This window comes from Ruditapes philippinarum, unplaced genomic scaffold (assembly GCF_026571515.1).
Source record: "Ruditapes philippinarum isolate M1 unplaced genomic scaffold, ASM2657151v2 ctg6116_1_1_1_1, whole genome shotgun sequence".
Taxonomy (NCBI): domain Eukaryota; kingdom Metazoa; phylum Mollusca; class Bivalvia; order Venerida; family Veneridae; genus Ruditapes; species Ruditapes philippinarum.
This window is the reverse complement of record NW_026857527.1, coordinates 124,521-152,501: the sequence shown is the minus strand read 5'-3', so window position 1 is coordinate 152,501 and position 27,981 is coordinate 124,521. Positions and strand designations below refer to the sequence as shown.

At 33.9% G+C, this 27,981-nt stretch overlaps 1 protein-coding gene across 1 annotated transcript; it reads right to left on the bottom strand.

Moving 5' to 3' along the window:
• Nucleotides 1-122: 122 nt before the first annotated feature.
• LOC132750088 (dnaJ homolog subfamily C member 11-like) lies at nucleotides 123-27,871 on the bottom strand. Its single transcript, XM_060740026.1, has 17 exons — nucleotides 27,729-27,871; nucleotides 22,750-22,879; nucleotides 21,854-21,927; nucleotides 20,447-20,548; nucleotides 19,617-19,693; nucleotides 16,982-17,162; nucleotides 16,008-16,075; nucleotides 15,345-15,409; nucleotides 14,673-14,797; nucleotides 12,673-12,755; nucleotides 11,670-11,786; nucleotides 10,617-10,772; nucleotides 6,383-6,452; nucleotides 5,882-5,991; nucleotides 4,955-5,048; nucleotides 4,043-4,172; nucleotides 123-1,658 (listed from the first exon to the last, which is right to left on the bottom strand). Exons 1-17 carry the CDS (start codon nucleotides 27,804-27,806, stop codon nucleotides 1,600-1,602), a joined length of 1,719 nt encoding a protein of 572 aa, XP_060596009.1. The 5' UTR covers nucleotides 27,807-27,871; the 3' UTR covers nucleotides 123-1,599.
• Between the last annotated feature and the right edge of the window lie 110 nt (nucleotides 27,872-27,981).

Genomic DNA, 27,981 nt, shown 5'->3' with positions numbered 1-27,981 from the left:
ACAAAACATTCCCACAGATTGATGCATAACTAACGAGGTAACCCATGTATACCCCCTTCAAATTTTGTTTTGGAATCTTAGGTTGTAATAAATGAAAAATTACAAAAAAAGAACAGAAGAAGTCAATTTCTATAAAAAGTTTAATACAAGTAAAATATGCAACACTTAGACAAATTTTTATTAAACTAGTTTTTATCAAAAAATTGCATCAAAGTCTGCACACATTACATGTCGAGGGTTGACTGCAAAACTGTTGTAAGTCCTTATTTATGTTATATAAGTTATTGCAGTTTTGCAGTCAACCCTCGATGTATATACATGATATACATTTAAAATACTGAAAATATATTCTATACTGGAGTCTGTACATTGTCTAATACAGGACTTTTAATAAACCTTTTATGCTAGCAAAACTCCCTTTGCCTACAATACATTCATGCATATATTATTATGCAAACATCTTAGAAGTCAAACTTCAAAATTTCTAAGAAAGGAGACTTGGTCATAGAAAAAATTCTAATACAATCAAAAACCATGATATAGTTTTAAGTATGCTTTGTCACTTGGGGTTTTCACTAGGTTTTCACTAGGTATAATTTTGCAACAATTTTTGAGAAAACAAAACAAAAAATGTCAGGCTAGGTCAAAATTACTGAAAAAATCAAGCAGTGCCCTTCTATAATCGACACGACATTACATTTATTACATGTTTTACCATGTATTTTGATAATAAATTCTATTAAAAGTTATAAATAATAGCATATGTATTATAACTGGTTACAGGAAGGGTCAACTGTACAAATTCTTTCAACATATGTAAAATCATAAAATCAGTTCTGCTTTGCTTGGTTAGCATATAGAAAAGTTATAAAATCTCAAACAGATATGACTAATTGTATTGCTTGGTTTCAACAGGTTTGACTGTACTTCACTATTCGCAATAAATAACTATCAAGTATGCTGATAAAATTTCCACCCTCTATAAATATTATTAGTTATAAAGATTTTTGACAGGTTATATGGCCCGATATAAATGGTTATCTGTATATAAATATATCCCAAGCTGCTACGGCAGGGTTATATTGCAAACAGCTGTTTATATACAGCCATATAACCTGTCAAAAATCTTTATAACAAATTTATAATACAGCAAATTTCCTTTTTACAGGAACAATATATGATTTCTTCATAAATTGACAGCAGCCGTGTATATCAAACTATATAGACCTCATGATTATCCAACAAAAAGAAACGTTACAAACACACAGTATTATATAGATATGTTTCTCATTCCTTTTAACTTTCAGTGTTTATAGTATCACATAACTAAAATCATTTTGAAAGCAGAATAGAAACTCAGAAAAAATTTCTATGAATGAGCTATGGGTGTTTTAATCTCGCACAGGAAGACTTAAATGTGATTTACTATGAAAGTCTATTTAAGCTCGGTGTCCCCAAGAGTGAAACTATGGGAACAAGATATTATTTTCCTGCTGTATGACAACACGTATATGGTGATGTTTGGTCTGGCACACTGTGAATTGTTAAAACAGTAACAGATTACAACCACTCTATCTAGCTACACATCCACGTCCTGCATCACGTCTCATCTGGCTCATTTATAAAGGGAGGTAAATCTTCTTCACGCATTAAATGTCCTGGAATAGATTCAATAATAATAACATGACACTTTCCTGACGTTATTAGTATGAAATGTTACATACAGAGTAGAAATCAAGATACTATAAGTCTGTGTAAATATACATGTAAAACATGGCATGTAACACTGGATAAATACTATTATTCTGAGTATATATAGCCAGTGCTAGTATTACTACATAAATATTCATCCTCAAAGATTTTGACAGGAATTAGGCACATATAAACATTTAAATCTATCTGAAGTTGGTCAATCTATTCTAACAGGTGCTAATTGAAGCACTGTCATAGTTTACCTCCATAGTGCATACGACCCTCATGCTAATCCTGATTATACCTTTGGATAGCATTTACTGCGAATTCACTTAAATTCGTGGGCATGAAATTTCGTGGTTTTATCAAAAAGGGCATTTTCGTGGGTTCTTAAATTCGTGGATTTTCGTTTTCTTGTTAAAAAAAATCAGTAACCTAATGCAAAATAATCTTAAACTTAATCGCCGAACATTTTTACTTACAACATGTACATATCTTTACTTGTCACACAGCGCTTGTCAATAAATTTAATCCTTGCCTCTGGGCATAACTAATATAGCACAGTTACTGCCGATAATTGACTACAATTAACACATTTATGTGACATGATATACACACTGCCCCTGTAATTCGACGATGTAAACATCGCATAATTTATACGACACGTGACAGGTTTTAACCTGTTACACCTTGAATTGGTCTAACATATTGACAGTAACTACACGCAACGTCACAGCGACTGTGTAAATTTACATGCATATAAATTAATCTCGGTAAATAACACGAGTATGTGTGGATCTTTTATACCTTGTAAAAGTCGGTGGCGTCTTTGATGTTGACGGAATAGCTTTCGCACAAATACAGATTAAAATTTATATAAACTGGATCATTTAAAACGACAAAAGAATGTACAATAAATCTGTTTTAGCGATCGTATTTTTTTATAGTTTTGTGTACTTACGACATTTATATCAAAGACTTTTTTTAATAAATAAGAGCAAACTGACAATTTTTATTAGCGCTAGTTATTGCACTGCCTGGGTTCCCATATTTACTTGATTATGTTAAGTATTCTTGTTGACACAATCAAGTCCTAGTAGACTACAACGATCAAGTATGTATATGCGACATTTGTGACAGTAAATTGAGGACATATAATCGAGTTTTCTTTCAAGTTTCTTAGATATTGTAAACGGATTTAATATGTCACTAACCTGATTATCTGTCTGTATATACATCCATTTCACAAAATATCGGCCGGAAAAGAGCCGACGCATGTTTGTAATATATAAAACAAAGACTGGGTAAGAAGTATTTGTTGGGATAAAAGTTCGTGGGATCTTAAATTCGTGGATTGACCTACCCACGAAAACCACGAAAATTCGTGCCCCACGAATAAAAATGATTTTACAGTATACAAGAATAAAAATAAGGCAAGATGCACTTTAATATGCATTTGATATAGATATTATAGAAACAGCGGTTTTTTCTCTACTTTGGGAATGGTGCAGGTACTAGACTGATTGTGGAAAAATGCGTTATTTTTACTTAAATTTGGAATTTTTATTATGCATTTATTTAGCTACAAATAACATTAGTCATCATGAATAAAGACAGCTTACAGCTTCTATTGTCAAGTTAGAACTATTGAGTGGTGATTTATATCAAAATGTTGGATTTAAATGATTTCAGAGAAAAAATCTCTTGGCCTTGTGGGAATTTTGCACAGCCATTTTGGGGATTTGAACATTGGAAATCGGGAATTTTAATGTCTTTTTTCTATTGGGTGCCTTTACAGTGCCTTTCGGGTAGTAGTTATATAAAGAACTAGAAATGTGTTGTCACAGAAACTGAAAATTTCATATTAGTTTCAAAGTAAAAGGGGCATAACTATGCCAAAAATCATCAACCATAACCAAATACGAACTTGACCTGCCCATTCCTTTGAAGTATCTATATGAGTTGAATGTGTACAACTGTTGGGTAGATAATGAACAGAAAATGAAAATTTCATCAAGGGGCATAACTGTCAAAAATCATCAGACCATGACCAAATTAAAACTTGACCTGTATTTTCTCATATTATATCCATATGTAAAATTTGAGTTGAATATGTGCAACTGTTACTAAGATAATGAACGGAAACTGATCATAACAGAATGACGGAACAGGGTAACACTATATGCCCCAGCCATTTTATGGCAGGGGCATAAAAATTAACCGAGAAGTGTGGCTAAATTGATAAGATTGGATCCAATAAAGATTTCATTTAGAACATCACATGGTTTTAACACTTAAGTTTCTTTGACTATAATTAATATAAAGTGTGAAATAATAAAAAGATACAAACTTTGTTGTGGTATTCTAACTTTCTCCATGTCATCTACAGTTGTATGATGAATCGTCTTCCTAAACTTGTATTTTATATACAACTTCTTCTCTTCTCCTATACATGGGTCATAGAATCCTGGGATATCACTCTATAAATAGTAACAGTATAGCATAATTAAAACATAGAAACCACACTTAATACTCAGAATAGCAACAATATAGAATTCATAATACAAAGAAAACATAAATAGAAACAATATAGCATATATTAAATATAGAAACTTAAGTTATCTTTCTATAAATAGCAATAATATAGCATTTATTACAAACTTTTCAGTGGACAGTGAAATTATATTTTGATAATTTTACAGTGAAATTATAAAATATAGTTTTCACAGTAGCCGGACTATATCCAAATGCATGTTAACAGTATATATCTTGAGTAAGTGGAAATATCCTGGACATACATTCAGTAAAATATGAATTATTACTAGAAGCACATTGATATCTGCACATATCATACAGTTCTCAATCAGACTTTATGCTTATATGCAACTGCAAACACCCACTTTGGAAAAAAATGATTCCAACTTTTATTTTACAATATTTTTAATATATACATGCATATAGCTGTAAAAGGCCCAGTTTTGAAGACTAAAATACATAATGATGGCATGCCTGTTTAAACACTTATTACACAAATGAGCCGTGTCATGTCATGGGTTTGCGACCAGCATGGATCCAGACCAGCCTGCACACCCGCGCAGTCTGATCAGGATCTATGCTGTTCGCTATCAGTTTCTCTACTTGTTATAGGGTTTGTAAGCGAACAGCATGGATCCTGATCAGACTGCGCGGATGCCCAGGCTGGTCGCAAACGCACTATGATGGTTTTGTCGTGACGTGGCTCAAATGTTATTTGTATGTATACCTTGGATGTTTTTTCAGGAGTTATCAGGTTTGAATCTTTGACTAGAGCTTGTAATGGTACAGTCACATCTATACAATCTTCTGTTTGTAGGTCTCTGTAATGTACAAACAATTTGTACATACATAATAAATACTGTGCACACAACTTGACAAGTTAACATATAACAGAAGAAGTATATAACAGGAGAGGTGTATAACAGGAGAGGTTTATAACAGGAGGTATAATATAACAGGAGAGGTATACTATAACATGAGAGACATATAACAGGAAAGGTATACTATAACATGAGAGACATATAACAGGAAAGGTATACTATAACATGAGAGACATATAACAGGAAAGATATACTATAACATGAGAGACATATAACAGGAAAGATATACTATAACATGAGAGACATATAACAGGAAAGATATACTATAACATGAGAGACATATAACAGGAAAGATATACTATAACAAGAGAGACATATAACAGGAAAGGTATACTATAACATGAGAGACATATAACAGGAAAGGTATATAACTCATAACAGGATAGGTATATAACAAAAGAGGCATTTAGATACCAGAGGAAGACCGCCTCCGTGGTCGAGGGGTTAGAGTCGATGACTTCTAATTCAGTTACCTCTCTCGCGTGGGTTTGATCCCCGTGAGATGCTTTGATAGTTTAGCGTGGAGGAAGGTAGTTTAGTACTGGTGTAACTCTCCAGGATTGATGGTTAGGAAACTACCCGCCTATATGACTGAAATACTGTTGGAAAAAGGCGTAAAATCAAACAAACAAAGGTACAAGGGGTACAATATAACAGAAAAGTATACAACAGGAGAGGCATATAACAGAAATGTATATAACAGAAAAGTATACAACAGGAAAGGCATATAACAGAAAAGGTATATAACACAAGAGGTATATAAAGGATCTTACTCATCAGTGGAGGATGAGAGTTTTCCATATATGGCTGTTATTATAATTAAACCATTCCTTCTTTCTTCAACTTCTATATTCCTATCAACAGATTCCTTCATAAGCTCTATCTGTAAAATATAGTCAAACTTTAGTAAAATACAACCATACTTCAGTCAATTAAGTCAAATTCCTGTATTCTTAATTGCTGTCAAACTTCTGTAAAAATACAGTCAAACTTCAGTCAAATACAGTCAAGTTTCTGAAAATGTAGTCAAACATCAGTATATTACAGACAAACTTCTATTAAAAAAATACAGTTAAAACTCTGTAAAATATAGTGAAACTTCTGTAAAATACAAATTTATGTACAATACAGCTGAACTTCTGTACAATACAGTTGAACTCTTATAAAACAGTCCTGTAAGTCAAATGTATATGTCATGCCAACAGTTTCGCATACTAGGAAAAATTTGGACCTTACATGCAGTTTTATTTAATTGTTAAGATACTAATATTTACCAAAGCTTGTGCTTCCCGCTTTCTCTGTTGTATTTTCTCTTTCTGTTCCTGCTTCTTTCTCACCAATTCTCTGAAATATCATCAATGATTCATTTGAGCCACGTCATGACAAAACCAACATAATGGGTTTGCCACCAGCATGGATCCAGACCAGCCTGCGCATCTGCACATCTGCGCAGTCTGATCAGGATACTGCTGTTCGCTATCAGTTTCTCTACATGTAATAGGGTTGGTAAACGAACAGCATTGATTCTGATGGCTGGTCTGGATCCATGCTGGTCACAAACCCATTATGTTGGTTTTGTCGTGACATGGCTCATTTGTCAACCATATTGTCCTAAAAATTTCCATTTCAAGACTGTTTGTTTAATTGTTTATTTGTTACTAGGAGATATGTGAAGATGACACAGTCATAAGTTCCCAAATCAGCCTAAGAAGCTCAGCTTAGCATCCATGATGATGTTCGGGGCTGAATACTACATGAATTGTCATAAACAGACCTGACTTTCCAGCTTAAAAGACCCAGAATGGCCCTGGATTTTGGCTTCCTTTTCAGCAAATGAGTTACATTTGTAGAACAATTGACCCTCTGAAAGTTAACTGCCTAAATATCCGCATGTCAAGATATTACTATCAGGATTTGTACTAAAAATATTGACAAGTATAAATCACGCCCGTTTAACTCACAACGAGTGAAAAATGTCCATCGGTAAAAATGTTGTGAGCAACTTCCGTTCCTCGTTGTGAGCACCCATCTATGACGTGTGATACGATAAACAAGGTGAGTTTTTCACACATTTTGAAGATTACAGACATTTATGTAAAAATATCGGAATGCAGTTAGCTAGTGATGTGTTTTCCGAGTATGCACATGTAAAGATATTGCCTGTTGGTGGACAATTTGATGGAAATACTGTGCGACGCAGTCACTCGGGGTAGCAGGAAAACTGGAGACAACTTCTCTTTGGACCTGATTTAACATTGAAAACGTCGATTCTGGTGACGTTTTGTGCATTCTAACCTAAAACAGATGCCCACAAGTCTTCAGCGTAAATTATTATCTGAAAGTTTTCATAGAAACGAAGAAATACCCTTTTTTGCTTTAATCCTCGTTGTGAGCACCATAACCTCGTTGTGAGCAAGACCAGCGCAGTGCTTGTCTTGTTTTAATATGTAATTCAAATGGCGAGAATATAATTTTCAATCTACCAAAGCAAGTAAGACGTTGTTGCACAGCAGCATTTCTTTGCAAGACGTTGTGCATACCCCAAAGGGAGGCATATTAGTTTTGAACTGTCCGTCTGTCAGTCCGTCAATCCGTCCGAAATCTTTAACATTGTCCATAACTTCCTTATTAGTAAACGGATTTGATTCATATTTGAAAACAACATCACTTAGCACAAGACCTTCCTACGGACCTGTATTTTTTCACCTTGACCCCTGAATGGCCTTTACCTTGAAGGTAAAATTGTCCAAAAACATTTAAGTCGGCCATAATGTCCTGGCATAATGTTATGCACAACACCTATTTGGACAAGGCCTTCCAACTATCCTATATTCTTTTGACCTTGACCCCTGAATGACCTTCACCTTGAAGGTCAAATTGTCCAAAAACTTAAAAATTTGTCATAACTTCCTTATTAGTATACGGATTCTACTCATATTTTGACACAACACCCCTTTAGGCAAGACCTTCAAACTGATTTTTTTACCTTGCACCCTGAATGACCTAGAAAATATAAAAACTTTAACATTGGTCATAACTTCTTTATTAGTATGTGGAATTAATTCATATTTGGACACAATGCCTCTTTGGACAAGACCTTCCAACTGACCTATATTTATTTCACCTTGACCTTGAATGACCTCCACATTGAAGATCTTATTGTCCAAAAACAAATAATCTATCTGGTCCATAAATCAAAGGACAAAGCACCATTTCGGGGGCATTGTCAACTTACCGTGACAGTTCTTGTTTTACATAACTTGGTCAGTCTTCATCTCAGGATAAACACATGTATGTGTATCACACAGATTGTGAAATTGTTGAAATATTCATAAACTCCCCGTGATGTTCACTCGAGCCACACTAGAGTATACGAAATAAAATACCTGATTTACCCCCACTGATTAGTTCTTCTGTTAATCTGATGACTTGTGAATGTGAAGAATAATTTTCAAAAAAAAAAGAAAAAGAAGAACTATTGCAAAGAAAAACTATTATACAAAAACGTTTTGATTGCTTTTGGTTGATTGAAAATTGTATTCTCGCCATTTGAATTACATATTAAAACAAGACAAGCACTGCGCTGGTCTTGCTCACAACGAGGTTATGGTGCTCACAACGAGGATTAAAGCAAAAAAGGGTATTTTTTCGTTTCTATGAAAACTTTCAGATAATAATTTACGCTGAAGACTTGTGGGCATCTGTTTTCGGTTAGAATGCACAAAACGTCACCAGAATCGATGTTTTCAATGTTAAATCAGGTCCAAAGAGAAGTTGTCTCCAGTTTTCCTGCTACCCCGAGTGACTGCGTCGCACAGTATTTCCATCAAATTGTCCACCAACAGGCAATATCTTTACATGTACATACTTGGAAAACACATCGCTAGCTAACTGCATTCCGATATTTTTACATAAATGTCTGTAATCTTCAAAATGTGTGAAAAACTCACCTTGTTTATCGTGCCACACGTCATAGATGGGTGCTCACAATGAGGAACGGAAGTTGCTCACAACATTTTTACCGATGGACATTTTTCACTCGTTGTGGGTTAAACGGGCGTGATAAATAGTGAATCCAGATCAGCACAATACTAGTAGCCATAATCTTAATATCACCTTTGTTTATCAAGTTTTTGTTTTAACTTTTAAGGAGAGTGTCCATGTTGCACCAGCACCTGTTGCACTGAAGCTTATTTATGTTGTTACATAATTTTGACAACAGATGCAGTCATCAAAACAATAGGAACACTATGACCTTGCATCACACATAACAAGAGCCGGTTGAACTGGGTGATGCTCCCCGAATAGGTTTTGGACACAGAGAAGTAGTTTGTCCAAACAGAGCTTATGTCCCATGAAAAAAGAGTAATACAGTGGAACCTGTCTTATCCCAACTCGTCGGGACCAGAAGAAAAGTTTGGATTAGTGTGGTTTCCGGATTAGAAAGGTTAACAAATTAGGAGGTTTTTCTACATGGTTTTTTTTCATGTTATTTGCAAAATAGTTTAAGGAAAGAAAACAGGAATGCATCTGAAATTGCAATTTAGATATTTTATTTTTGCAGTCTCTTATTGTTCATTTTAATACATGTGAATACAAAAATAAAGAAATAAAAATTAATAAATAAGCAAAAATATTATGTTCTCAAGGGTAAGATAAACAGGAAGCTGAGACATGATTAGATATTCGTATCAGCATTTGTCAATTGTTGTTTACTCTTATCCAATTCAGCGACTATCCAAATTCACTGACAGTTTCCATTAATTTTCATTACTTAATCACGTATCATTGAATCCTATACAAAGGATTAAAAGATATTTCTATTGCATTATATAAAAATATTTATAGAAGCTGACGAAAAACAATCAATTAAGCAATTATAGAAGATATCAAGGCAAGCTCAGTGTAATTTTCACACCTTTGCAGATCATACGTTCACCAATAAATCAAGCGAAATAACACTTATCAGTTTGGTGTATGTTTACACATGCAAGATGCGCAATTAATTGTTATTTTGAATGAAGGTGTGACATTTGGCAAAATCTGTTCGGATCCAAGTGGTAAATTTAAGAGTAAAATGAGAACAAAAATTGAAAAAATCGTCCGGAATTCGGAGTAGACAGGTTCCGGATCCGAAAGGTTTTTTACTATTGAAAATAGAACAAATAAAATCTGGACCGGCCACTTGCGTTCGGATAAGAAAGGATTTTGGATTAGAAGGGTTCAGATTAGCAAGGCTCCACTGTAACTCCAAAATTAGGCAAGTTACTATTCTTATGCATTTCACATCTGCTTATTGAGATCCAGCTACCTTCAAAGTTTCTTGTTGATACAACTTGTAGTTTCAGAGTTATGTCCCTGACAAGAAAATGCAGACAGATGTACAGACAGAAAAAGCAGCAACTATATATGCTCTCCCTTCCGGGAGCATAAAAATAAATTAATACCTCTACCACCTTTAATAGTCCCAAAATAAATGTTTTATTCTAAAGTATATATAAAACTTACTTTTCTTTTTGTCCGGACAGGAAAGGATCAACAATTAATTTCTTTACAGCAAAGTAAGTAACTATAGGAATGATTGTACCGTACAATATAGAGCTTGGTATCACCTCATCTGATAACTTTATAGGCATTAACATAGTATGACTACCTCTATCTAACCTGAAATATAATATACATGTATATACAAGCTGAATCTAATGTAAAATGACTGATTTACACTTTAAAGATAGTCATTTTTTGAATTTCTTAAATTTATTCAATAATATTGCACACATGTATTTTTTCATACAATGTAGTATGACTGCCGCTATATAAACTGAAATATATACAAGCAGAAAATTACATAACATGACACAGTTACATTTTCAGTTCACAAGTAAAGCTTTTTTTTTTTTTTATCTCTATCCTATATTTATTTCACTGTATCGCACACTTGTAACACTGATTTTTATTGGACAGTCTTAATATTCACAACATACGTACTGACATACATGACTGCTACAAATGATGATATCAATCATAGATAAAAATGCGCATTATCATCAATTTGTTATATTTTCATTTATTAAAAACTGCCTGCAGTCTTGCCTTTGTAAAAAATATAATATGGAAATATAAGACTATCTGTGATTCACTTACTTGATAATGCTTCCATTTATGCTTCAATAATGTTTGTTTGTTTGATTTTTGTTTGATTTGGGTTTTACGTCACACAGACACAGTATAGGTCATTTGGCGACGTTCCAGCTTTACTGGTTGAGGAAGACCTCAGGTGCCCCTCCGTGCATTTTTTCAGGCACCAACGGGCACCTGAGTACAACCACCAACATTCCGTAAGCTAGCTGGATAGCTTCCTCACATGAAAGAATCCAAAGTCCCTGTCGGGATTGGAACCCACAGCGGTGAGGGGCAAGTGGTTTGAAGTAAACAACCATAACCACTCGGCCACAGACGCCCCACAATAATGTTTGGGCCAAACAATGTTGTACACCAGGTATAAATATATTTGTATTTTTAATGTAAGTTATATAAAAAATATTATCAAGCTCATCTTACTTAAGAGCAATTGTAACTCCAGTAGGATATCCAACAGACATTGTTGCTCCTAGATTACTAAATGCTGTCACTTTTTTCTCTATACCATACTCTATTACTGCACCAAATGTCCCTGCTCTAAAACATACAACAACAACATTGAAAATGTAGCAAAACATGAAAACTTTAATCATTTTATAATGATTATATGAATTTTCACTTCTAAATCATATAAAGCCTTGATGAACACTGAATTCAAGTTTTCAGAAGGAAATTATTATACATCAAATACACAATCACATTGCATTAAGACATGAGCACTGCTCAAACATTTTACATGTTTCAGATTTGCTATAACATGTAAAACTATGATGGAGCAAGCAGCAAACTGACCAATTATCAGCATTTGTTGAAGACTAATTCAAACACTATTTAGATTAAAACAAGAGCACCCAATGTGGTATTAATGCTTGTCTGTTAAAAAGGGGCATATGATTATCTTTGAAAATATTTGTTTAAGAATTATGCCCCTTGTCTAAAAACTACACGTCATCATGATTAAGCAAGTTTTCCCAGTGTTATATTGATATCTTTTCACAAATTTTTGAATAATGCACTACATTATAGTTTTTGCACTAAGGAAGCAACACCACCACCTCAGCCATCATAATAACTCTATTTATTTTTTCGAAACAGATGAGCTAAAAATGACAACTGCAGGAACACAATATTCTTGTATTCGCTCCTATTGCATAATTTCAGAAATAAGAAATTATGCAGATTAATGAAACTTCTACCTATCTGTTAGCTATATACATGTATCTGAACAGCAGACTGTGCACTGGCAGACCATGATAGAGAGTGCAGATGTGTGTGATGATCTTCATCTGCACTGGATGCAAAATCAGAATAAGTTGCTGTCAGCAGATTAAAGGTTAAAACATTGCAATGTACTAAACAATGTTGACAAAATGATTTTTTTTATTTATCATTTTGATTATTCATTATGAAATATTATACTTACTTTAAGCTAACTGTTGTTGAAACATCGTGTTCTTTGAACTTTTTGGTGTATGATGTATATATATAACTGTACTGAATACCTAACTGAAAAATATAAAATTCAATACATTTTGACACTTTTAAGATACTTAAGCTATTACCCTATAGTGTTAAAACATGTCAAGATAAATCAAAACTCAAAATAACTGTCAAATATTACCATTATCTAGCATGCACTGTGGCATTAACTAAAGATAAGTCCTTAACAGTGGCATTAACTTAAAGATACAACCTTAACTGTGGCAGCAACACAAAGGTAAGTCCAAAACTGTGGCATTAACAAATACATGTAGTTTATTCTAAACCATGGCATTAAAGTAAAGATAAATCCTTAACCATGCCATTAACAATATATGTATAAATGTTGTCACTTATATACAAATTCAGATTATGAAAACTGTTGCTAGAAACAACCAGCTGAAGTATACTTTGCACATTTCCTCAATTGGATAAACATTTCACCCAGGTATTAGCCTAATACAGTTAAAATAAATATACAGGGAACAGAAAATTGCTGGTTCAGGCCTTTAACACCCCAGTTACACAGAGCCATCGGTGATTGATCGGTAGTTTTTTTAGCCAAATTATGAGGTGAACGTATTTAACACTGATATCACCTGTTTTCCACTTATCAACTGCTATTGGGGAAAGATAAGTTTCATCTGCGAAAAATTACTGATTGGGATTTTTAAAATTCTCGATCGGTGAAAATATTTTACAAATAACCGACAGCAACCTACATCACGAGATATGCAAGCTCTTAATCACCGATATAGCCGATTGGACAAAGATAACCAAATATGAATCACCGGCCATATCTGACGGAAAGTGTTTAACCACTGATGACTAGCTAACACCGATTTATCAGCGTTACGCCCGATTAACAAATGATAACAACCGATAGTTTTTCAGCATTTTTATTACCGATCCAACCCCGTTTGAGTTTGCTTTCTGTCACCGATGGCCGTTTACACAGAAAACCAGAAATAAAATCACGCATGACAACTGATCATAACAGCGAGTAAATTTAAAATTAAATGACCGATTGGGGACCGACCTTCTGTGTAACTGGGGCCTAACCTTGAACTGTCACTTTTAATGTATAGATACGTATCTGGAATATGGGTTCTTCATGAGATGTTCTGTAACATTCTACCCAAGCAAAATAAATATCCTTCAGTATAAAAAGTATAGTGCAGACCATAAAGTTAACTAGCTAGCAGACAGACTGATAGTAAGACCACTGGGGGTATGGCTATAACACATTTGAGGTAAAAAAAAAAAAAAGAAGAAGAAAAAAAAGCATGTACCAGTAATGTTCATAAAAGAGGAGTACTGAAATTTCAGTGCATTTATTTTGTGCAAAAGGTAGAGCTGACAACCTTTGATTTATAATTTGCATGTTTATTTAACCTTCTGCAATAGATATTCCTCTGTAGCATTAAAAAGTATGCAAGCTGAATTTGAACTTAAACCTGATGAGTTAATGTAATGGATTTGAAATTTGAAACAGTCCATTAAATGTTTAAGGGATTTCAATATCAAAATACAATAATAACTGTTCATGAATTACCATCTGACACATAATTAACAAGCAAACAATCCAACTTTATCAGAAGGAACATTTTTCTTAAAGGTTCTTGTACGTCTGAACCCCACATAGTATTTCAGATTCTGTCATGTGATTTTAAATATGATTAATGAGCTGCGTCAGGACAAAACCAACATAGTGCATTTGCGACCAGCATGGATCCAGACTAGCCTGCGCATCTGCACAGTCTGATCAGGATCCATGCTGTTCGCTTTAATTTTCTCTACTTGTAAAAGGATTGGTAAGCGAACAGCATGGATCCTGATCAGACTGCGCGGATGCGCATGCTGGTCTGGATCCATGCTGGTCGCAAACGCACTATGTTGGTTTTGTCGTGATGCGGCCCTTTTTTTTTTTCAATGCACACTTACATTAACTTCAAAGAGCACCTGTTGGGTTTCTGAGTGGTAAACTAATAATGTTTTAAGGTTTGACGGTGCTAAAATATTCCATCGTATCCTTCCTTGCCAGTATCTGTCGAAAGTGTAACTCAAACCTGAAATAATGTAATAACATTTACATGTACAATATAATGCCTGTGTGTTTTTAAAAATGGCAAGGTTTACAATATTTCGTTATCATTCATTTTGACAATTAAAATGGTTATTTTTGTTTCTAAAATTTGAACATTCTCAAAGGAAAGCATAAATGAAGAGTGAAATAAGTTACAGAGAGAAAATCTCTAGATAAAATCATTTATTAAAAACTTTCAAGACATGACATCTTGAACACAATGCACAAGGCTGGAACTTAGATAGTTTGATTAGCAAGCTGGAAATACTTAGACATAGGTGACTGACATTTGATCAACACAGTGGGATATTTCTACATCATCATCATAAACAATGGCAGATATAACAATTCACATTAAAGAAAAAAACTGATTTTCTAAATTATATTTTTTTAAACGCGGAAAATTTAAAGAAATTATTTCTTTTTTTACTGTAGTGCGCATATTAATCAAGTTTTACCAAAATGTGAAAAACATGTATATTACTGGAAGGTCATCTTAAAATTGGGAACAAATTGAAAACTATACGTACCAGTGTTGACAGATGGTTTAATACCCCTTTCTGATACTTTCAAATTTGTGTTGAAGTTAAATATTCTGCAAACAAATTATAACAAAGGTAAATTAAAACAACACAAATCTTGCTTCTACAATGTCATAGTTATACATACTATCTAACATGAAAAGGACAGACTTCTGGGTTGTATTTTTTTCTGACTGACCCTAAACCTTGCCCTTAACCCTTAATTTAATTTGGGTTCATGTGACATGTGCATGAAATACATGTGTATGTACAAAAACCAGACAAACTGTGCATCATTTTCTAAATAGAAAGAAAAGTCAGATTGACAGCACAATAATTTGTTCCCCAACAGGATATCAGACTCAGCCCTTCATTTTTACTGATGATGTGATAAAATAAAAGTATATCTTCATTTTTTTAATTTTCTTTTGTTGTTTGTTCCAGTTCACAAGAAAGTGTCACATTTGTGCAGTAACAGGTTAACTCCTATTAAATTTTATAGGTGTTAACCTGTTACTACACTAAGAAGTAGATAGATATTGATAAAGTTGATTGATGCTCCCTGTATCTGCATATTTTTCAATTAATTATGCTCTCCTTTCCAAGATTTCAATGTCTAAACATTGATATTTAAAGGTCAAGAAAAAACATCATACAGAAAACAGTACTTACAAACTTTTAAAGAAATGCCGTGAGAACCTGAAAGATACCCCTGATCTGGAACCGAAACTTGTTTCCACCTGAAAATAATATACATCAGTTCACTTCACATACTGATACTTGTTTCTTTTGTTGTTTATACCGATTTTAACACATCTTTAGTCAAATCTAATTAGCTTTCTTGGGTAACTAAGCAGATTATTTACAAGATAACTACCAGTCATTTCAAACTGTTTCACAAGTGATCGCCTACTAATCCTGCATGATTTCTGAATCAATGGTGTGAGACACATGACTATTACACTCAATGTCTGCCCCTCGAGGATCAACCCAGTGACCCCTGAATCACAAAACTTATCCTTTTCTGATTTATCTAAGTGGGTGGACTCACTTCCTTTAAAATGGATTCCATCTATTTTTAAACTATATGTTTGTTTGTTTGTTTCATTTTACGCCTTTTCCCAACAGTATTTCAGTCATATAGGTGGGCAGTTTCCTAACCATCGTTCCTGGAGAGGTACTAGACTACAAGTACTAGACTACCTTCCTCCGCGCTAAACTACCAAAGCATCTCCCGGGGATCGAACCCACGCCAGAGAGGTAACTGGATTAGAAGTCATTGACTCTAACCCCTCGACCACGGAGGCTATTATGTAAATTACTTAAATTAATGAAAATAAAGAAAAAAATTTAAATTTTGTGATAATTCTGACCTTTAATTGGTAACAGGAGTAAGGAATTCATTCATGAATGATCAAGATCCCATGCCCTTATCACAATTTTGATTGAATTTAGAAATTAATATGTAAACTAGAGCACATGCCTTCATTTTCCCTTTTGTTAAAAAAATAAAAATCACACATGACAAATTCCTTCATATTTACATACTGTTAACAGAAAAGTGCTGGAATATATTCCTAGTTTTAAGACTGAGATAAATGATACATGCTGGCACTTATCCTATAACAAACATACACGTCACTTACTTCTACTGAGCCTCTACTAGACAAAAGTCTCTTCCAAGTTACAGCAAATATCCCAGAACCATTTCCATTCTCGCTGGCAAGATTCCAGCGCAGTATAGCAGTGTTCTGACTAGTTAAAGGGCAATCAACTGACTGACTTACATTCATTGAACTGATACCTATACTGGGGATCCTTTCCATCCTGAAATTTATTATATATTGTAGTGTTTAAAATGTATATATTAAGGAAAGAATTTAATTTTTATCCTTTAAGTCTGGGGAATATAATAAAAGCTGCCAACAGGAGAGCATGCAGTTATAGATTTTTAACATTGACCTTCAAACACATGTATGAATATGCATGGACTGATCAAGTGTGTTTGTTTGATTGATTGGGTTTTCATCACACTGACAGAGTATAGGTCATATGGCAATGTTCCAGCTTTACTGTTGGACGAAGACCTCAGGTGCCTTTCCTTGCATTATTTCAGGCACAAACGGGCACCTGAGTAAAACCATAAACATTCCATAAGCTAGTTGGATAGCTCCATCACATGAAAGAATACAAAGTCCCTGTCGGGATTCGAACCCATAGCGTTAAGGGGCAAGTGGTTTGAAGTCAACAACCTTTAACCATGGATGCCCCTGATTGGGTATGAAGTTGTGCTAGAAATTACACACAAAACTTTAACCAAAGCTGCTAATGCTAACACCAATGCCCTGATAGGAAGGCTTGTTCCACCATTTTTCCAAAAGTCAATTTAAACAAAAGCTGTCCATAAGAAAACATGCTCGATTATTCTCAGTAAGAAAGGGTGTATAACATGTAACAAGAGCTGTCGGTAGGACAGCACGCTCGACTATTCTAAGTGCTTGATAGTAAAAGAGCCTTGATAATGTTAAATTTTTTAAGTTCACAAAAGGGCTAATTTTTTTTATAAATTCATGTTATAGGCCTTAGAGAGAGTCTAATTATACAGTATTGGCTTGACTATTCGGAAGGTAATGTCACAAGGGTGTTTTATTGAGTATAATAATACTAATTACCTATGAATACATAAATTTGACAGAAAAGGTACAAAGGCTTGTTATTAAGATGTTTTATCAAGTAAATCACTGCTTTATTATTATGAATGCATAAAATTGTCCCAAAAAAGGCACAAACCCTTCAGTAGTTATGGAGATAACAGCTTACAAGCAAAACTTACCATGAATTTCTTAGTTGAAAAAGGGGAGAAAAATCAGCCTAAATGCAAGATAGAATTATGGATCTTTGTCAGTGACCTACAATTATGACCCTAAATGCATATGTGAAGTTTTAAATAAATATCTTTAATAGTTATTGAGATATGTAAAACTTGCATGTAAACATTAAAGGGACTCCACTGAGGTTTAAAAGTCTAAAAACATAACATTTGAATTTCTTACTTAAATGAGCTGGGGCACTTTAAACAGTAATATTTGCAAAGATAGTTAAGAAATATACTTTGAAATAAATTGATAATCGTATTTTTATGCTTTTCTTAGCCTAATTTGAGTGAAAAGCGTTTAAAACGCTTTTCAGTTTGGGCCAGTTTTTTACAATTTGAATATTTATTCCGGAAAAAACGGTGTGCGCCAATGATCTGAAATTTTGCACAAAGATTAGTGGTCTAAACCTACATCAAATGGTACAATTATCTGGAAAAAATATTTTCAGTCCCATCATGTCAAAAAAACCTCAGTGGAGTCCCTTTAACCAAGAGACTAAGTAGAAAAGGGGATATGAATCAGCCTTAATGCAAGATAGAGTTATGGAACTTGGTCAATGACATACATGTATGACCCTCAAATTATGACCTTAAATACATGTGTAAAGTTTCAAGTAAATATCTTTGAAGACCTTTAACCTTCTAAGTTCCAAAGGGGCAAATAATTCTGCAAATATTGCAGGCAGAGTTATCCAACTTTGCAAACTGATGTACATTGTTACTATAAAAAAGTATTTTAAATTTCAATTGAATATCTCAAGCAATAATTGAGATATTTGACTTTACAAAAAAACTTTAACCAAAATTTCTAAGTTCCAAAGGGGCATAATTCTGTCAATATTGTAGGCAGAGTTATCCAACTTGTCAATCTGATGTACCTTGTTACTATAAATAAGTATTGTAAGTTTCAATTGAATATCTCAAGCAATAATTGAGATATTTGACTTTACAAAAAACTTTAACCAACGCAGACGCCAACGCGGACGCCGACCCCGGGGCGACTACAATAGCTCTCATATTCTTCGAATAGTCGAGCTAAAAATTAACTCCGAATTATTTGACATAAGCCCATCATGTTAAAAATTCACAGAGAACAAGTGTATGCAGTTTCAACCCGTTCCTTTCAACAGTTTTTGAGATACTAACTTGCACACAAAATACTTAACCAAAGTGTGATACTGACAATGACACCAAAATGCAGACTTGATTACAATAGCTCTCACTATTCTTCAAATAGTCGTGGTCAAAAAAAAGTACAATATCATATTTAGATAAAATCATTGTTAAAATGACTGAAACATTATCCATATTACAACCAAAGCTGTCATTGGTCAAAAGTCTTCTTTTATTCCCCAAAGAAATCACAGGCTTGTCTACAATTTCAACTTTTAAGTGAAAAATCTTACATTCCATAATCATCATCTTCACCATCATCATATGACTCGAACAGTTCACAGGCATTCACAACTATTACAGCATTTGTCTGAAAACAAAAATGCAAAAACAATTAAACACTAAGTTGAAATAAATATGTATTATTTCCCACTAATTCCCATTTTTGTCAAATTTAAGGTATATTTATAATCACTTTACAAAAATTTGGAAATCCCTAAGGGAATTTCTGCGTGTGGGAAATCCTAGCCAACTGTGATTGACATGGCTCTACACATTGCTTAAATGATGAACTTTAAATGATTTATCATTTTTTATCTAATCTTAAGCATTAGTAAAAAGCCTCTTTTGCCGAGTGTATACAGTCCTAGAGTTGGAATAATTTTTCTACCATTGCTTTTGGCTTGAATCCCACTAAGAACATTAATCTTCAATATCATTCATGTTAGGATGTACAATCCAATTATCATACAGGCAGAAAAATTAAAGGTGTCCTTTCAGTTCTGAAATGATTCTCAGAAAAGCACCTGTGGCATTTAACCACCAATATACCTGTAAAATCAACATATCAACTTAACAATGTTGCTGTCACTGAAAAGCCAAAGCCAAAACAAAAATATGCATGTTTTTAAAATCTTAAAACCTGGCGATTGAAGAATGCAGCAACATTTTGTAATATATACTGTTGTATATCCACCATAATGCCATAAACCCCAACTACTTCACCTTCCAAAAAAAACTTTCAATATTTTATTTCATTTAATTTCTTTGAAAACTTTTTTCAAACTCATAACCTTTTAACATTAATATATTTATTTAAAATGAATAGAAAGTTTTAGCATACTTTAGGGTTAGTAAATTGTTGTAGCCTTCTTTCCTCCTGCTCTTGTTGAAACCTTTCATACTCGGCTATAATCTCACTCGGAGTCTTTGTTCTAGACACAACCTTCAAAATAAATGCATCATGTAAATCTTCATTTTACTATTAAAAACTCTAATTGAACTTTAAAAAAAAGGAATTTCATAATAGGCAATTTGTTTTTATATTCGTATTTGTTTGTTTATTATAACCTTAATTATTTTTTACAGAAATAATAGTCATTCAAGATTTTTACGAAAAATTGCAAAAAAATATATTGACTGAATAGCAAACAGTGCAGACCAAGATCAGCTGACACATCCAGTGCAGACCATGATTAGACTATATGTCCATGCATATGTGCCAGCTGACCTTTGTCTGAACTACATGGATAGATCTAGTTGCTACCAGCAGCATCAGATTTAATACTTTGTCTTATTTAGTCTTGTGAAGAAATGAATATGATTATATCAAATGGATCAATAAATAAGAGAGCCATGATGGCCCTGAAATTGCTCATCTGTATATAGGCCCCTGAGCCATGGCCAAAATTAAACCAGGGGCTTTTATTTGAACAAACTTGGTAGGCATCCATTAGAAGATGTTTCATGCTAAATATCTTAGCTCTAGCTCTTTGGGGTTTTTAAAAGAAGATTTTTTAAGTTTTTACTATATACATAAAGGGTAAGTTTTTATTATATACATAAAGGAAAAAAACAATGACCCAATGAGGTGGGGCCAATTTTAACCCCAGGGCTTTTATTTGAACAAACTTGGTAGACACCCACTAGAAGATGTTTCATGCTTAATATCTAAGCTCTACCTATTTGGGTTTTTTAAAAGAAGATTTTTTAAGTTTTTACTATTTACAAATAAGGAAAATCAATGACCCCTAGGCGGGGCCAATTTTTACCCCAGGGAATTTATTTGAACAAACTTGGTAGGCACTGACTAGTTGATGTTTCATGCCAAATATTTAAGCTCTAGCTCTTTTGGTTTTCTAAAAGAAGATTATAAAGTTTTTTTCTTTCGGTTGCCATGGCAACGAGTTTTGCATGGAATTAAATTCTTTGAACAATTTTTAAAGGTGACCACCAAAGGAATATTCCTGTGAAGTTTGAATGAAGTTGGCTTAGTGGTTTATGATGTTGATAAAAGTAAAAGTTTACAGACGGATGCAAGACGAAAAGCGATCACAAAAGCACACCATGTCACTTCATGACAGGTGAGCTAAAAAACATTTGTAATGTTGGTTAAATTGCAAAAAGAACAAAATCAAATTTTGTTTTCAATAGTATTGGCTTTGATAAAGAAACAACTTTTTCTTAAAATCATAGGATTATTGAATGTTAAAAAATACATCAAAATAATAAAACAGATTTGCCTAGCTACCTCCAAACCATACGTTTCTAGTCCTTTCTCCCCATACAAGTCATATATAACTCTCTTATGTTCATCAACCAGCACTGAAAACATAACATTAAATAATAACTTAAATACAAAGAAATTAATGTATGCAAGAATGGACAGATTTGATGTTTAGATCATGATGAACAATTCAGAAAATCCTACAATATTCCTCCTAACGCACAAAACAAACCAATTTCATGCTATATTTTAGCCAACATCATAGCCAACTAGTCAATTATTATACTTTAAAATCAATATTAAGAATTACTGAACTTTTGAGTTTAGGCTTCACTTTGCTTGACATACATTTATTTATTGATATACAATGTGAAAATATACATGTATGTAATAAATATGTTGTTCCACTTGTATTTTGATATATACCCATTACTTGTATGATATGTTTGATATGGGAAAACTGCATGATTTTACCGAAAATTTCAATCAGGAAGAGGCCTTTTATCAGAGTCTGTTATATAAGCAGGAAAATCACTGGCATAGGGCCATCCTTAAAAAAATGTTTGTTTGCAGTAACGCGACCGACTCAGAAAATTTGCCCCTACTCAAATTTATTTCGTGGTCTGGATAATTAATTTTTTTTTTTTTGAATCAGAAAATTATGCCTTGTGCTTTAAGGTTAATAGAAGAAATAAAATGTAGTTCTTATTAAATTAGAATTCAGTTATCAATTTATTAATTGTTACCAAATTATCAAAGCATAAATTGTCCAGCATTTTGAAATTCCATGTTTATTTGGGAGAACAGTTCAATAAAAAAAAAATTGACCTACCTACCCACCTTGAAAATTCTGGGTCGGGTTACTGCAAACAAACATTTTTTTAAGGACGGCCTAGTATATCCTTAAATAATGGTGTTACCTTCGTGTGCTTTTTTAAGTTTACTAAAGAGAAGTTCTGCATTTTTCTTCTTTACAGGATCCTGGTGCTTGTCTGGATGGTAGATTTTGCTCAGTTGTTTATATGCCTGATTCACCTCATTCTTGGTCGCCTGTAAAATTTTACAAAAAGAAATTCTATTTCAAATTTATTATTTATGAGAGTTAATACCATCAAATTTATTTGAGATTATATGTATCTAGTTTATTCAAAATTTACTTTAGTTTAGTTATTAGGAAGCTATAAGCTTATTCGGGGAAGTCAAAGGCCAGGACCTGGAAGCTGGCCTAAGCTTAGGCTTGCCAGGCAATAGACTATATGTGTACAGCGTTTTTTTCCTCTACTTTGGGAATGGTGCCGGTACAAGACTGTTTGGGAAAAAATGTGTTATTTTGACTAAAATTGGGAATTTTTTTAATGCATTTTTTCAGCTACAAATGAGATTAGACATCATGAATAAAGATAGCTAACAGCTTCTACTGTCCAGATAGAACTATTGAGTGGTGATTTATATGAATATGTTGGATTTAAATGATTTTAGAAAAATCACTTGGCCTTGTGGGCATTTTGAACAGCCATTTTGGGAATTTAAAATTGAAAATTGGGAATTTTAATGTTTATTTTCTATTGGGAAAAGTACCGTTTTAGGGTAGTAGTTATATAAAGAAAAAAAACACTGGTGTATATTTAAAAGGAAATCAATGAAAAACAATTAAAGAATATATAGAATTCTATACCTATCAATGAAATTTTCAGTGTCAGTTCTAGTTGGGCACCACCATTTTCAATGTTAGTCAATGATAATTCCGATAAAGGAACAATCACAACTTTCTGGATAAATGACAATCATTGAGTGTTCCGAGTGAAGCGGTGCATGAAATACTGAATGACACTTTTAAATAGGTAAACTGAACATTTTTTTTTAATCGACTTCCATGTTCATAGGCTTTGGCTAATTTCATATTAGACACACTCTCAAATCTGTTCCTGGAACCCACCAGTACTTTGCAATGAATGTAAAGTTTATTGCTAAAGGAAACAAGAGCCGGTTGAACCTGGTGATGCTCCCCGAATAGGTTTTGGACACAGGAAGGTATACCTATTAACACAGAGTTATTTCACAGACAAAGTTCAAAGTGTAAAAACAACCCAAATGTTGTGCACGACACTTTGTCTCAATATGGTGATCATTTCTGTGAAATAGTTGTAAAATCTGACTTCAAATAACAAAGTTATGGGCCGGACACGATTTTGCTGCAAGGTCATGCTGTGACCTTGACCTTCAAGGTAGCGACCCAAATGTTGCATGCGCCACGTCGATTCAATATGGTGATCCTCTCTATAAAATAGTTGTTAAATCCGACTTCAAGTAACAAAGTTTTGGGCCGAACACGATTTTGCTGCCAGGTCATGCTGTGACCTTGACATTCAAGGAAGCGACCCAAATGTTGCGCGCGACACGAGATCTCAATATTGTGAGAATTTCTGTGAAATAGTTTTTAAATCTGACTACAAATAACGAAGTTATGGGTGGGACACGATTTTGCTGCAAGGTCAAGCTGTGACCTTGACCTTCAAGATAGCGACCCAACTGTTGCGCCCAACACGCCGTCTCAAAATGGTGATCATAACTGTGAAATAGTTTTAAAATCCGATTTCAAATAACGAAGTTATGGGCCGAACACGATTTTGCTGCCAGGTCATACTGTTACCTTGACCTTCAAGGTAGCGACCCAAATGTTGCATGCGACACGCCATCTCAATATGGTGATCATTTCTGTGAAATAGTTCTAAAATCCGACTTCAAAAAACGAAGTTATGGGCCGGTCATGATTTTGCTGCAAGGTCATACTGTGACCTTGACCTTCAAGGTAACGACCTTAATATTGCGCAGGACACATAGTCTCAATATGGTTATCATTTATGTAAAATAGTTTTAAAATCCGACTTCAAATAATGAAGTTATGGACCAGACACGATTTTGCCTCAAGATTATGCTATGACCTTGACCTTCAAGGTAGCGACCCAAATGTTGCGCGTGACACGTCGTTTCAATATGGTGTTCATTTCTGTGAAATAGTTTTAAATCTGACTTCAAATAACAAAGTTATGGGCCGGACACGAATTCCGGACGTACATAGGCGGACTGACGGACGGACATTCTTACCAGAGCTACATTATGGGGTTTTCTTTCCTTATTCCTTTTGTTCTTATTAACCCCACAATGCAGAAAATAACTCTACAAGAGAAACGGAATGAATGACATCAAAGACATCTATTGTTATGAGAACAATAGACCAAAGCCCACAATGTAGCTCTGGTTTGTACGGACGGACGGACAACCCAACGACTATATGCTCCCCCGAAATTTTTTGGGGATCATAAAAACAATGTGCCCTTGACATGGTTTGAACCCATACAGCCAGAATTATCCTTGTATTAATACGGGGAAGTCAAAGGCCGGGACCGCGAAGCGGGCCCGGGCTTTGGCTTGCCAAGCTATAGTGACTACACGTGTATATTTAAAAGAAAAACAAATAAAATTCAATTAAAAAATATTTAGAATTCTATACCTATCAATGAAATTTTTAGTGTCAGTTTTAGTTGGGCGCTGCCATTTACAATGTAACTCAATGATAAAAGGTGAGGTATTCCAATAACAGGCAATCGCAACTTTTCGGATTAATAATAATCATCGAGTGTTCCGAGTGAAAATGGAAGTGGTGCATGAAACACATTTAAAACGGAAAAATAAATGATTTTTTAACTGACTTCCCCGTTCAAAGGCTTTGCCTAATTTCATATTAGTATATATATGACATGTCAGTGATTTTCCTACTTATATAACAGACTCCGAAAAAAGGCCTCTTCCCAATTGAAATTTTCTTTAAAATCATGCAGTTTTCCCAAAAATCTGAACTTAAACCAGCTTTTTTACTTCCCAAATCAGCAATTGTAGCGATAATTTTTCCAAAAATCAAGAGGCTCAGGCCTCTTCCCAATTAAGTGAGAAAAATCACTGCATGATGTTAGTCACTCATACTGGCAAATGTAGGATACATGTAGGCACCCTATGTGAATTTGACATTGAAAGTATTTGTTATCAACAGTTGCAACTTTTCGCTTTAAGAATAAACATTGAGGTGTTCTGACTGAAAACAGCAATGTGGCATGAAATACTGAATGTCACCTTAAAAAATGAAAGAAATTTCTTATCTGACTTTCCTGTTTATAGGCTTTGCCTACTTTTTGTGTGTTTTGTTTGTTTACCCTCGCCACCGGAAAATATCATTTGGGCAAGAATTTTCCTACTTTCATATTATTATAATATTACATTAGAAGTGACCACTCCATGTGAAGTTCCATCTACCATCAACATCTACATCGTACTACAAGAACTCCTTCTTCCCTCGTACAGCCACGATATGGAACAGCTTACCTGCCTCCGTTGCAGAGGCTCCTGACTTGGTATCCTTCAAGCAGGGGCTATCAGCCCTCACATTCTAAGTCGCCTTAGGGGCCCAGCTACAAGTACCCACTAGTGATATCCAAGGCTGTGCCGGCAGCGGCCACCGTAACCGGAGAGGTTTGGGTTGAAGAGGCGAAATATAGCTGGCCATACTTTTTGTCGGAATTTGGAGGTTACGTACCATGGAGGTTACGTACCACTGCATAAATGTACCATTTTTGGAGGTTACGTACCACTAAAGAAATATATAATAAAGTGATAATAAGGGATAAGGTGTGAAACTATCAGGTTTATTGTTCAAATTGTATTAATTTTGTAATGAGATTAAATATGTATGAATATAAAAGAATAAAGAACAAACCAATTAACGATAATAAACAAGTTTTATTTACAACACAAAACTGAAACGAACAAACGATGAAAATAATTAATAACACTAATATAATTACATGCACTAAACTGAAATGAACAGTACATGAAACAAACCACGGTAAATGTAAAAAAAAAAACTTTTCATTTATAGTATTATTTTTTTTATTTATACGCTTTTCACTGAATATGATAATAATATACTGAAAAAGTCAAGACAATATAATTGATAACAGTACATATGCAGGTTACATTTTATTTACAGACTCATATATAAAAACACATAATTATGTTACACGCTCTGAAATGAAACAACAATACACAATTAACAAGTATTTTTTAAAAAGGTAATTACAGTTGTGATATCTACAAGAATTGCAGTATATTTATATGTTTATTAGAGTTCACTCATTTAAAGTTTGAGTTACACGTCAAAGCCGGATCAGAGTTGTGATAAATAATTAATACCACACTGATTCACTCATATGTCAATAGTTTGCAATTTGTTTGTGATTTGTTAGATTACTCATTTCTGAATGTGTGATAATCATAATTTTCATATATAAAACGTTTGCATTTATATTAATTACTTGCTCATATGTGATTTTTAAAAAGTAATAATAAAGTTTTAAAATTCGGTCTTTTTTTATAATTGTTATGCTTTATATTATTTGTATTTTATATAAATTATATATATGGTACGTATCCTCCAAAATATATAAGTGGTACGTAACCTCCAAAAATGGTACGTAACCTCCTGGTACGTATCCTCCGTGGTACGTAACCTCCAGTAATCCTTTTTGTCTATATCTCTATCTTTGTACTATCCAACCTCTTCTTACTTTCTATCATTTCTTGTATATTTCTTTTTCTTGACCTAGCACCACCCGTCGCGTCATAATCAAGTGTGATTGCGCCGACGTACAATGTAGATGTAGATGTAGACATTAAGTACAGTACATGTACCTTCTTGTCCGATTCGTTTTACATCCGATTATAGTTTCAGTTTCAAAACGCCGACACCAATTGCCGAGTGATATTCGCTCCAATATCGTTAGCATACATCATGCAAATTCATTGTTATCCAAAACATATTTGCAAACTATTATAAAGCGAAAAATACCTGTCTTGAAATGTTCAAAAGAGAGTAATAATCGTCCTTCAAAATTTCGTCATCGTCTTCTTGCAAGGGCGCAGCCATCTTTTACAGTTGGCTAATATATTGACGATTAACCACGACTGTGACTGAAATATCGGGGAAAATTGATAACTGATAACACATCTGCGGATGTTTCTAAATTCAAAAGTTCACCATTTTAGTGTTTAAATGTTGAATTCTGCCTAAGCAGGTGCTAGGGGGCGTGGACGGTTACTTG

Coding starts and splice junctions, on each gene's coding strand:
- LOC132750088 (XM_060740026.1), bottom strand. CDS start 27,806: ATGGCTGCGCCCTTGCAAGAAGACGATGACGAAATTTTGAAGGACGAT. Junction 12,756..14,672: donor AGGTGCTCTTTGAAGTTAAT/GTAAGTGTGCAT, acceptor TATATTTTTCAG/TTAGGTATTCAGTACAGTTA. Junction 10,773..11,669: donor GGAGTTACAATTGCTCTTAA/GTAAGATGAGCT, acceptor ATTATATTTCAG/GTTAGATAGAGGTAGTCATA.